Source organism: Podarcis raffonei, chromosome 2, assembly GCF_027172205.1.
Source record: "Podarcis raffonei isolate rPodRaf1 chromosome 2, rPodRaf1.pri, whole genome shotgun sequence".
NCBI classification, from domain to species: Eukaryota; Metazoa; Chordata; class Lepidosauria; order Squamata; family Lacertidae; genus Podarcis; species Podarcis raffonei.
In genome coordinates, this window is record NC_070603.1 from 99,852,531 (window position 1) to 99,865,540 (window position 13,010).

The 13,010-nt window shown below is 42.0% G+C and overlaps 1 protein-coding gene across 1 annotated transcript in view; it reads left to right on the forward strand.

Moving 5' to 3' along the window:
- The window catches only part of LRIG1 (leucine rich repeats and immunoglobulin like domains 1), a 135,594-nt gene that overhangs the window by 97,781 nt on the left and 24,803 nt on the right, over positions 1 to 13,010 (forward strand). Inside the window, exons 8-9 of the mRNA XM_053378291.1 lie at positions 7,435 to 7,578; positions 9,774 to 9,854. Of these exons, the coding sequence (XP_053234266.1) occupies positions 7,435 to 7,578; positions 9,774 to 9,854 (225 nt within the window). The remainder of the gene's footprint in view (positions 1 to 7,434; positions 7,579 to 9,773; positions 9,855 to 13,010) is intronic.

Sequence of the window (13,010 nt, forward strand, 5' to 3'; positions counted from 1 at the left end):
ATAAATATTTTAAATAAATCTCCCCCTGGCTTAGGAACCTGCTGCCTTGTGCACTGCTCTGGCAATTGCTTGCTCTTGCTGCATTTCAAATATGCAGAAAGAGTGGCGAAAGCAGTGCTAGAATGTGTGCTAGGCACATGCATCTTTCCAGTTGGCTACAGCTATAATGATGGATATTCTGAAGTGATATTCTGAAGTTTGCTCTTGGCAGGGCTTCCGGAGGCGGCGCAAAACCGTGATGGCGGACCTCTTCGAGCTCTGAAGAGGGGCACCGCAGAAAAGGGTTGCTCGCGACGGCGCAGCGGCAACCCATCAAGATAAACCACGGGCAGAGTGAGTCCGTGGCCGTGGGACCCGGCGGGCACCTGGAGCGACCCCGAAATCACAAAAGGAACCCCGTAAGGGGCTCCGGAGTGAAGGAGGGGGAGCGGTGCTGTGGGTTCATCGCTCTTTCTGCGGAGGCGAAGCCGCGCGGCTGTCACGGATGAGCGCTGACCTTTCTTCCAAGAAACATCGGGCTGAAACATCAAACCCGTGAGTAAGGACCTAAGATTTTACAAATTAAATCGGAAAATTTGGCTAAAAACGGGAGACGAGAAAGAGGAAGTCCGTCTTCCGACACTGCTTTCAAGATCAAAGCAGACGGTCTAAAGAGCGGAAAGCGCTGTGAACAGGGAAGCTTTGAAGCTTTAAATCGGGACTTTCGTGCACATTTGAATTTTACTGTTAAAGAATAAATACAGCATAAAATTGACCTGGAGCGGACACCCCAAGGGCAAGGGAAGACTCTAACCCCAAATTCCCGGGTGGCCGGGTAAAGTTGTTTAAACTGCGGAACTGTTGCAAGCTTCCAGATACTTTTGCAACTTTTGAGCTCATCTAGCTGAAGTGGATACAATTGCAGGCACCTTGCTGGAACTTTGTTATATATTGAAAAGGGCTCTGCAGGACTTTTCTTTTAGCATGCTGGAACTAATTTGCTTTTAAAATTGTTTTTAAAGTTGGAACAAAGAGACTTTAATTGTGGAAAGTTACCTTCTTCTTACTAAAACTTTGGTGGCACTCCCCCTAGAGGACATTGGGAATACAGAGGCCTGGGAAAGTTCTTTTTTGTTTACCTTCTCTCAATAGACTGTTTTTAATTCTGGACTTGCCTTTCCCATGGGATTACAACACTTGACCTTGAACGTTGACTGATGAGTGGCACAGGAAAGACAAGAGCAGCCAAAGCTAAGGAAGCTAAGGAGAAAGAGAAAGCAAAAAAGCAAGCACAGCTTTTGCAAACAACTTTAACTCAGGGACGTAGATTATCAGTTCCAACTGTGCTTGCGACACAAAAAGTAGAAACCGAAAAGCCTGAAAAATCTGAAGAGGAAGATATGGCAGCAGGAGGAGCTGAGGCAGTACTGAAACAAGTTTTGGAACAACTGTCAGCAATAAATCAAAAAATTGATAACCAATCAACAAAAATTGACCAAGCAACATCCTCGATTCAGAAATTGACAGATCAGGTTTCCCAACATACTCAAGCAATTGAAAAATTGCAAGGAGCAACAGAAGAGAATCGTAAATTGGCAGGGGAAGCCGTTCAAATTGCAACATCAGCTAAAAAAGAAGTCGAGGAAGTTAAAGCGGAAGTCAAGCCTCTTCATAAACAGATAGGGGACCAACAAACCTATCTCTCGTTGGTGGAATTGAAAAATCGCGAGACCAACCTTAGACTAAGGGCAGTCCCAGAAATTGAACAAGAAGATTTGAAAGGACTTTTGACAACAGAGTTTACAAAGTTCTGGGACTTAAAAGAAGAAATTGATTTTAAAATTGTATCGGCTTTTCGGTTGGGAAGATTAGTAAGAAAAGATAGATCCAGAGACTGCTTAATAGCTTTGAGATCAAGGGAGGAGAGAGACAAAATACTAGGCCTACACTTCAAAAACTCAATTGTGATACAAGAGAAAAGGGTGGAAATTTATCGAGATATTCCTAAACAGTTATTGGACTTGAGAGCCACCTACTCAGATTTGGCTAAGTTACTGAGACTCAACACAATTCCTTATAGGTGGGAGTTCCCACAAGGGCTATCATTCACTTACAAACAGAAGAAGGTTAAAATAAGATCACCAGAGGACTTACAAAAGTTCCAGCACGACCACGGAGAAGACCTCCAAAAAGAAGCAGCAGCTAATTGGCCTATACCCAACCCAGGTGGAGCAATACCTGCACCTTCGGAACCAGAGGAGAAAGAAGATACACCGCTCTAGGTGTAGCAGAATAGTTCAGGATGTCTCTGCGGCTACTCAGTTGGAATATAAATGGCGGAAATTCCCCGGAGAAAAGAAGGAGGTTATTTCACATATTGAAGAAAGAACAATTGGACATTATTTGCCTACAAGAAACCCATGTGACCAGGCTCCACAGGAAGGTTTTGGTAAATAAAAGATTAGGCCAAGAATTTATTTCGTCTGACAAAGTAAAGAAAAGAGGAGTGGTGATCTATGCTAAGGAGAGCCTGATACCCAAATTTCTATTTAAGGATGAACAAGGAAGAATTTTGGCAATTGAAATTCAAACCCAAGGAGAAAAAATATTGATATTAGGAATTTATGCCCCAAATGACGGGAAATCAGAATTTTTCAAGAAGCTGCATGAGACGTTGCTGGACTATCTGGACTATGCTAACATCATAATGATGGGAGATATGAATGGAGTGGTGTCTACACATATGGATAAGTCTCACAACCAAAACTTAACATCTGATGGCAGACTGCCCAAAACTTTTTTCGAACTGACTGACAATCTGGATTTGATCGACATATGGAGGACAAAGAACCCCCTAGGTAAAGAAGGAACTTTTTTCTCTGAGGCCCACCTGTCTTGGTCAAGGATCGACCAAATCTGGACCTCCAGGGGGCTGGCACCCAAGACTAAAAAGGTGGAAATCTGCCCAAAAACATGCTCCGACCACAACGCCTTGAAAATAGAACTTAGATTAACTCAACCCGGTTCCTTCAGATGGAGAATGAATGACACACTACTAAGAGATCAAGAGATTGTGAAAAAGGCCCAAAAAACATTAAAGGACTATTTTGAGATAAATCTGAATACTACAGTTGAAAAAAGAACGATCTGGGACGCAAGTAAAGCTGTTATGAGAGGGTTTCTGATACAACAGAATTCAATCAAGAAAAAACTCTGGAACGGAAAGAAGGACAAATTATTGGAGAAAATACACCAAGGAGAAAAAAAACTGAGAACCAAACCAAAGTCCAAGGAGGTGCTGAGAGAAATTAAATTTCACCAAGCAGAATACTCAAAATTGATCAATCAGGAGATTGAATGGAAAATAAAACAGATGAAGCAAAGATCTTTTGAATCAGCAAATAAATGTGGAAAGCTGCTAGCTTGGCAGCTGAAAAAAAGACAAAAGCTAAACACGATAACAAATCTAGAGATTGATGGAAGGACCGTACAGAAACCAGAAGAAATTAGGAGGTGCTTCCACAGATACTTCAAAGAACTGTATGCACAGGGGCCCCAGAAAGAATCAGAGATAGATCAATTTTTAAAGACAAATGGACTATCAAAAATAACTCAAGATAAAAGATCAATCTTGAACTCTATAATAACCATACAGGAAATTGAAGGTGCCATTCAGAATATGCAACTAGGCAAATCTCCAGGCCCGGATGGACTTACCTCCAAATATTACAAGGTTCTGAAGGACTATTTGATACAACCTTTGTTGGAGGTATGTAACCAGATTATGGATGGGAAGAGGGCACCAGAAACGTGGAAAGAAGCCTTCATCACATTGATACCTAAGTCAGAATCTGAAAAGACTCAGCTTAAAAACTACCGTCCCATCTCACTCCTAAATGTGGATTACAAAATATTTGCAGACATTTTGGCAAATAGACTTAAAAAAGTCTTAAATGAAGTAATTCATAAAGACCAAGCTGGCTTTCTCCCTGGTAGACATTTATATGAGAACACTAGAAACATCATTGACATTTTAGAACTTTTGCAGACTAACAGGAACACAAGGGCGGTGTTAATCTTTATTGATGCGGAGAAAGCATTTGACAATATATCTTGGATGTTTATGAAGAAGAACTTGGAGGGGATGGGAGTGGGACGGGGGTTTGAGAATGGATTACATGCAATCTATTCAGAACAAAAAGCTAAATTAATAGTGAACAATGTGGTGACGGAGGAATTTAAAATTGAAAAAGGGACACGACAAGGGTGCCCTCTATCCCCTCTGTTATTTATTTCAGTCCTGGAGGTGCTATTGAATATGATCAGAGAGGACCGGTTGGTACAAGGGATAGAGGTCGGAGTGAAACAATATAAACTGAAAGCTTTTGCAGATGACCTAGTTTTGACACTGCAGGAGCCAGAATCCAGTACAAAAAGAGTTCTCGAACTTATATCTGAATTTGGTCGGGTGGCGGGATTTAGGTTGAATAAACAAAAAACTAAGGTTCTGACCAAAAATTTAACAATTACAGAAACAGAGGGGTTTCAGAGAGAAACAGAACTGAATGTGGTTAAAAAAGTGAAATACCTTGGGATCTATTTGTCCTCCAAGAATTTGAATTTATTTAAGGATAATTATGAGAAATGTTGGTTGGAAGTTAAAAAGGATTTAGAAATTTGGTCAAGATTGAAACTTTCCTTGTTGGGAAGAATTGCAGCTATAAAAATGAATGTGTTGCCGAAAATGTTATTTTTGTTTCAAACCTTACAGATCGTGGACAGAGTGGATTGCTTTGGAAAATGGCAGAAGGATATATCTAGATTTATCTGGCAGGGCAAAAAGCCCCGAATAAAGTTTAAAATATTAACAGATTCGAAAGAAAGAGGGGGGTTTGCCCTGCCGGACTTGAGGTTGTATTATGAAGCTGCAGCCTTCTGCTGGCTGAAAGATTGGTTTTTGTTGGAAAACACCGATGTCCTAGATCTGGAAGGTTTTAATAATGCTTTTGGATGGCACGCATACCTATGGTACGACAAGGTTAAAGCACATAAATTGTTTAAAAGCCACATTGTCAGAAAAGCAATTTTTGCAGTCTGGATGAAATATAAAGACTTACTAGAGAGTAAAACCCCGAGGTGGCTATCACCAGTGGAGGCCAAGGCCCGAAAAAGACCCAATATGGAGGCCTATTGGCCGAAATATTGGGAATTGACTGAAAAAATTGGAGACAATTGGAAGTTGCAGAGCCAGGACAAACTAAAAAATAAGGTGCGAGACTGGCTACATTATGCTCAAATTCAAGAGGTTTTCAAAATGGACAAAAAAGTTGGTTTCCAGGTGGAAAAGTCGAAACTAGAGACAGAATTGTTAGAACCAAAGACAAAGCTGTTATCTAGAATGTATAACTTGCTGCTTATGTGGAATTTACAGGATGAGACAGTTAAATCTGCTATGATTAAATGGGCACAGGATGTTGGACACAACATTATGTTTGAAGACTGGGAAAGGTTATGGAACACCGGAATGAAATTCACGGCCAGTACGGCCTTGAAGGAAAACATTATGAAAATGATATACCGGTGGTACATGACCCCAGTCAAGTTAGCTAAGATACATCACCTGTCTGACAATAAATGTTGGAAGTGTAAGGAAGCAGAGGGGACTTTCTTTCACCTCTGGTGGACATGCCCAAAGGTTAAGGCTTTCTGGGAAATGATTTACAATGAGTTGAAAAAGGTATTTAGGTATACCTTTCCCAAGAAACCAGAGGCCTTCCTGTTGGGCATGGTGGACCAGAAAGTGTTAAAGAAGGACAGAACTTTGTTTATGTATGCTAGTACAGCAGCAAGAATACTCATCGCAAAGAACTGGAAGACACAAGATTTACCCACGCTGGAGGAATGGCAGACGCAGTTGATGGACTACATGGAGATAGCTGAACTGACCGGCAGAATCCGAGATTTGGATGTAGAAACAATTGAGGTGGACTGGAAAAAGTTTAAAGACTACTTGCAAAAGTATTACAAACTGTATGAATTTTAAGACGGTGCATGATTTGAAAATGATACGCTTTAGCAATTATGATTAAGTAAATAGTAAACTAAGTGATAAAAGAGAAAAGGAGATAATATGAAATTGAACATGTTACGTTTATTTTAAAGGTATAAAAATTCTGACATAATACATGGAATTTAGATACATAACATGCAAAAGTTACAATAAGGTATGACATAAGGTAACAAATTGCTGACATTGTTAATATAAAGAACGCAGAATCGGAAGGGGTGGGGAAGTCCAATTTGGGATTTTTGTTAAAAAAAAAAAAAAATGGTTTCTTGTAAACTTCTTGTTTGTAATGTATAAAATTTGGAAAGAAACGTAATAAAAAATATTATAAAAAAAAAAAAATGAAGTTTGCTCTTGGCTATCTGCAGATGACGTCAGGAAAGAAACATGCCTCTGCCAGTTCTGACAGGAAACACCTATGCAGAATATCAAAGGGAAGGGTTCCCCCCCCCAAAAAAATCAAGTTTAGCATTACCTGCTGGCATTGGATTTCTTTTTCTCTCTTCCCCCTGCCCACCATTTGAAACATTCTTTCATCGCAGGTGAAGAAATAATTTTGACTGGCTGCCATTTCTTCATAATTCAACACTCCAGCCTCTTTAGGAACCAAATGTATGTTGTCCCATGCCTTCTTGAAAGCCATTAATCTCTCCTGAATTTCTTCCAGTGTTCTTCATTGCACCACTGCTGCCTTTGCTCATGCTTACAAAAGACAGACAGCTTATTTGCCAAGGAATGGCACTCTGAGTACTTAAAAATGTGTCTGTTTTGACTTAGGCTTTGGCATATGCTGTTAACTTTCATGCACACCCAAGACGCCTTTTCTTCTTTTTCATGCCAACGGTGGTGAGGGGCAAATCTGTAAGAGAAATGCAGAGATCTAGAAGTAGGCAAAATTAATAATAATAATAATAATAATAATACACTCTGAAATAACAGCGTGCTCATGAAAATAAAATGCTTCTTATGTTGTTTTGTAGAAATAAGATGTTGCTCTCGAAACGTAAAGGTCCCCTCCTGCTTAAGGAAAGCCTTAAGGCTAGCAGTAAAACCCAGTTGGTCTCATTGTTTGCAGCACTAGTGTATGACCCTAGCTTATATTATACATCACTTATACCTAAGTGAAAATGTATCTCTACAAGACTACAAGAGAGCCTGCTTAATCCCAGAACTGGTTGATTTCTGTACTTGTGGGGCCACCCCCAAGGAAGACCCTGTTGCGATACACTTTGCCTATTTGAGGTGGTTTGGCCCCTTTCCCCCCGCAGTGTTGATGATATGATTTACATAACCATTCTTGTCGGAACAGAGGTGCTGCGAAGCAGAGTGGAGCCTGTGGGAAAGAAACAAATAAGAAGTTACACTGATATTCTGCTTCTTGTTTTCAGGTCCTTGTCGTTTAACAACCTAACCAGGCTGGATGAGGGGAGCTTGGCAGACCTGGGGGGCCTGCAGATACTTCAGCTGAGCCACAACTACATCAGTCACATTGCCGAGGGAGCGTTCAAAGGACTCAAAAGCTTGCGACTTCTGTACGTGTTTCAGTTTTACCTTTTCTGTCCCGTTAGATCTGCCCCTGGGGCAACAAAAGGGACTGCTTCTCATATTTGCTTGCATCCTTTTTCTTCTTTTCTGTTTCAATAAGACACAAAGCCATAGCACAAATAGTGAGGATTGCCATTGATCTGAAGTCCGCTTGGTGTAGCATGGGAAATTACTTGTCTCTGGTAGAGCTTTCCTGCCTGAGAGCAAGGGTCCCCTTTCCAGTTTCCCATGCTTAGTGTGACTAAAAAAAACCCCAAACAAAACCCTGTTACACTACTACTGTCTTTGATGGAATACTTCTTTCTCAGCTGGAATATATAGGAGCTAGCGATGCTGTGGCTGCTTCTTTCCCACAATTTATCTTGGCTTTTAATGCCTTGTGATTATGCACGCATAATTATTAATCCCCAGTGTCATGAAGTCCTTAGTGCCAGTTTTCCAGCATGGTTTTGCGCTGCGGCCAGCATCTATGGGATTAATTTTCTTTTTTTTCCCAAAAGGAAACACACACATTTTATTTGAAACAAATGAACAACGTTGTTGTTGCTATTATTATATTCTAAGCTTTGTTGAGGCGCTGACTTATTTGAAAGGAAGCAAGAAGTTCCCTCCTTAGCTACCGCGCTGCGCAGCCATTAATTCCTTTTATCGAGCGGAGGGAGGAAGCGCTTTTATGTTCCTTTGCCTTTTCCGAGAACCACTTTTCGGTCCCATGCATGCTTTCAGAAAGGCCCTTCTCCTAGGCAGCTGGCACCGAAAAGGACGAAAGGCTTTCCCAAAGCAAAAAAAAAAAAAAAAAAGCTGTTTTGGATTGCAGCTAATTCGTGGGTCGCCTTTTGTGTCCACTGCCCAGAGAGAAAGTGAGGGTGGGAGAGCCAGTTCTAATTGAATCAAGAAGAAGGCCCATTGGGTGCTGCACCTGGTGAAAAAGAGCCGGGCATGCTTTAATTACAGCCTATTGTTGACAAGCCTTTGGTGGGTGTGAAACTGCTGAAATGCGAAGCTATTCAAATAGAGGTCAGGCCCAGGGACCTCACAGCAGAATGATTAACAAGGCAGTGTGCATTCAGGGCCAGCCAGCCAGAAAGAATAGGAAATTGGCAACAGGGGCTGGGAGAAAGCAAAGTTGAATGCAAGGAAAACTGGGCCAGAATACTGAATCCCTATACTTTGTGTGTGAAAGTACGCAACCCCCCCCCCAACTTTTCATCCCTTGGCATTAAAAGACATTTCAGGTTCCTTTGGAAGAACCAGCATAGCAACAAGCTATGTCTTTTCTCTCTCTGTCCTTGTATAGAAAATGCAATGTAGAGGTCAACCAACCAACCAACTAACTAACTAAAAATGTTTGCTGCAGAAATCTCACTCATCATGTGCAAGGTTCCCAAAATGTCTTTAGCCAATATGACATTACGAGAGTGCGCCTTTTCCCACTCCTCCAAAGATAAATTTGCAAAAAGAGAAGCAGGGGGAATAGGGAGGACCCTTGATTGGAGTAAAAATGCCTTTGTGGCATGTGTAGAACCAAAGACAGTGTGGCTCAAAGAAATAAAAGTTTGCTGCTAATTCTGCTGATGTAACCTGGTCTCTCACTGAGTGAACTTTTTTAAAAGACGTTGCCATATTTGCTTGCTTAGGCGCTGCTTCTTTCCCTCTCACTGTTTCACCACTGTTTATACGCTAGCCAGGTGTGTTGATTACATCATTTATTTATTCTTTTGGCTTCTATCTGCACAGAATTCTTTCCAATAGCCACATCTGTGTCGACACACCCAGGAAACACCCTGATGCTTGGGATGCAATCTCCGTGCCAGTTCTGGCACAGTGATTGTGGCTTTGATTGTTCTCTTCCTGATTTTTGTCTGATTTGGAATAAAGCCCCAGTCCTTTGTTGCTCTGACAGCAAAAAAAGAAAAAGAAAAAACAACAACCCAACTTGGGCACCAGAAGGAGAGAAACCAAAATCTATTTGAGGCACAGAGAGACAGGAAGCTTCACTTTGGATTTTTAAAATTATTATTAAATAAAACAGTATGGAAGAGGCTAGACCTATTCAGTTAAGGTTATTTTTTTCTTTTTCTGCAAGTAAACTCTTCCTAAAGGTTACCCTTAGGCTCTTTTAACATTTTGCTCACAAACTGCGAAATTGATTGCGGGTTTTCTTTTGTCGTCTTCTCTCCAGGGATCTGGACCATAACGAGATTTCAGGCACAATAGAAGACATCAGCGGGGCCTTTACAGGGCTGAAAAACTTAAGCATGCTGTGAGTGTCTTAAGATGTTTTGTTTTTTTGTTTTTTGTAAAGGGTAGTTTTTGTACAGTCCTTTATTCTTCTTGCACTAAACACAGCATAGCATATTTTGTAGCAATGGAAAGGCAGAAGGGGAAGAATCTGTTGAAGATCATGTTGCATGTAGTTCCTGGGTGCTCATTAAATGTTTTCATTGTGTGTCTTAGTCACAGTTTTGTTTCTTTGAATGATTTTGGGTTTCTTAGAATTGCACGCGGTTCTTTTATTCATATCAACCTTGAACTGTAAATTAGTTACAAAACCCAATATCTTTTTATACTCTTATCGAATTTCTAATTTCCTGCTGTTCATCATCTGCCAGTGTGCTAACAAACCTGAGAATGCTGTAGACTTGTGGAAATTCTGTTTTCGGTGTTCAGTGCCGATTTTATCAGAAATGTACTTGGGATGTGGACTGTAGGCACAACACTACACTTGAGATCCATTAGTAAAGAGGCTATAGGGTTTGGCAAAAGTTTTGGATATGCTGGTGGATTACTTCAGGCTGTATTGTACTGTTGAAATGGGTGTAGTTGTAAGTGGAACATGGCAGCACATGGGAGATGCATCCTTATGTTGCATCCTCTGAAGTACGCAGTATAGATTGAAGAGGTTTAGGACATGATACAATTGTGCTCCTCCCTTCTATGGCCATGCCCTCATTGACTTTACACCAGCTCCAGTGCAAAGCATTTCCCTCCTTTTAGCTTTAAGGTAAAGGTAAAGGGACCCCTGACTATTTGGTCCAGTCGTGGCTGACTCTGGGGTTGTGGCGCTCATCTCGCTTTATTGGCCGAGGGAGCCGGCGTACAGCTTCCAGGTCATGTGGCCAGCATGACTAAGCCGCTTCTGTTGAACCAGAGCAGTGCACGGAAATGCCGTTTACCTTCCCGCCGGAGCGGTACCTATTTATCTACTTGCACTTTGACGTGCTTTCAAACTGCTAGGTTGGCAGGAGCAGGGACCGAGCAACAGGAGCTCACCCCATCGCGGGGATTTGAACCGCCGACCTTCTGATCGGCAAGTCCTAGGCTCTGTGGTTTAACCCACAGCACCACCCGCGTCCCAGCTTTAGGGTAGGTGGGATTAAAAAACCCTAAATACCTCTGTGTTGATGACTGCCCTGCCCATTTCACCACAGCAAAGCATAGGATATGGTGAAATTCAGTATCAACTCCACCCATGCTTGCCAGTGGAAATCTCAACACGGTAGCGGATGAGTAGTTTTCTCTTTTTTTCATGTTGCAATTCCGAATCCAGGACAAGCCACAAGCCTCTCCTTTGTGTTGAGATTATTATTGTTAATTGTTTTTTATTAAATTTATATGCCTCCCTTCATCTGAGGCTCACAGGGCGGCTTACAATATACAACAAAAACAAAACCATGCCATAGTAACAAACAAAAAACAACAACTTTCTCCCCCACCCCCCATGTCACATAAGGATGGTAAAGAGTTCAAGAAGAGGGATCACTCCCACTGTTTAACCCATTCTTCCAGCTAAGGAGTAGGCAGACAATGGGTCAGTTTCTAGGAAGATTCTTGAATTGTACTGTAGTAACAGAGTAAGGCTCAGGTGCTTCTTAAAGCAGCACAGCCCCAGGGCAACATGGAGACTCCAAAACAATGGTCCCATTTTACAGGGCCTCGTGTGTAGGTAGGAACCAGGTGGCAGGAAGTAGCTCCTGAAATGGTTGCAGGATGGGCCTGTCGCAAGAGGCTGGACAGGTTGAGTTTCACCCAAGATCAGGCAGTGAACCGAGGGGACTTGGTTGGGATTAGAAAACGGAAGGGATCAGATAAGCTAAGTACTGGCCTCTCAAAAGCCACACATCCTGCATGCAAGCAAGGGAGGCTTGCAGAGGCAACCTAGCCGCTGGGCCTGAGGTGGTTGGCTCCCAGCTTCCTAATTCAGAGTGTTTAGACCCTATTGGAACAGTCTTCAGCATGGCACACTTGGTTAGAAATAAGTATTGCCATTGCTGAAAGAGAGGGGGGGGGGTGTGTGTCTTTCTTCCCTCACTTCAAATTGGAAGTTGTTGGAACCCTTTAAAACAGTTGCCAAGCAACCACAAAAGGCCACAGAACCCAGATTTTGCCAACTCCATAAACGGACTCTGGCCTTTTCTCCTTCTCTGGGAAAATGCATAGCCGTAGCCTAATATGTAGCCATGCCAGCAAAATCATATTAATACCCCCACTTCTGCCCGCCCCCTCCATTTTGGTGTAAGTGCAGCATTTTAAGATTTCAGTGAATTGTCAGCAGCTGATAAGCTCAGAGGAGTCCATGGTGTCAAGTGGTATAGTTTAAGAAGCACACACACGCACTCACTCTTTGGCTCACAACTTATTTTAGACCGTAATTGTTAGATTATTGGTGGGTTATTTGCAGCTATTCATTAAAAAGTCATCAAAGATTAACTTGGGTATATGATAAGCATTATTTTTCCGTCAGGCAGGGTCCTGTGTTTAAACTGTCAACCAAATGGATTAGCATAAGGGGGAGGCGTGGGGTGGGGGCAGGCAGACACTTAGGAGGAAACCTTCGAATGAATTAATAATTACCTCAGCACTTTGGAGATGGCTTTAAAAGCTGCTCCCCTTTTGATCTGTTGTGGATAAGCTTCTGAAAGGGTTTCTCAACGAGCCCTGCAGTGCCTTGTTCATCATATCGGAGGTGTTAAACGGGGAGAAAGGGGCAGGCCAAGTCGCTAGACTTCCCTGCATTATGGATGAGGCCCTTCACACTGGGGGGGGGGGGGGAGAGCAGGCCCTGCATTACAACAGTGCCTTGGAAGAAGAGTGAGAGACATTTCTGCTCACCCCTACTGATTATTGAGACTTTGTATTCAAAATACCCACTTCTCTTCTTAATAGAAGGCGATACGATAATCTTTATTGTCATTGTCCCATACAGAAGAATGAAATTGAAAAAACCTACACCAGACATTCAAAAACCAACAAGCCTGCTATTCCAGCTATCCCAGCCTGGTTAACCCCCTAAAAACTCTGATACCCCATAATTAAATACAATATACTCCCACAGAGACTACCTTACACTGCGTTTAAAACCAAAATCGCATTAGGATAAAAACTGTTTCTCAGGTGGCTAGTCCTAGTCTTTATAACC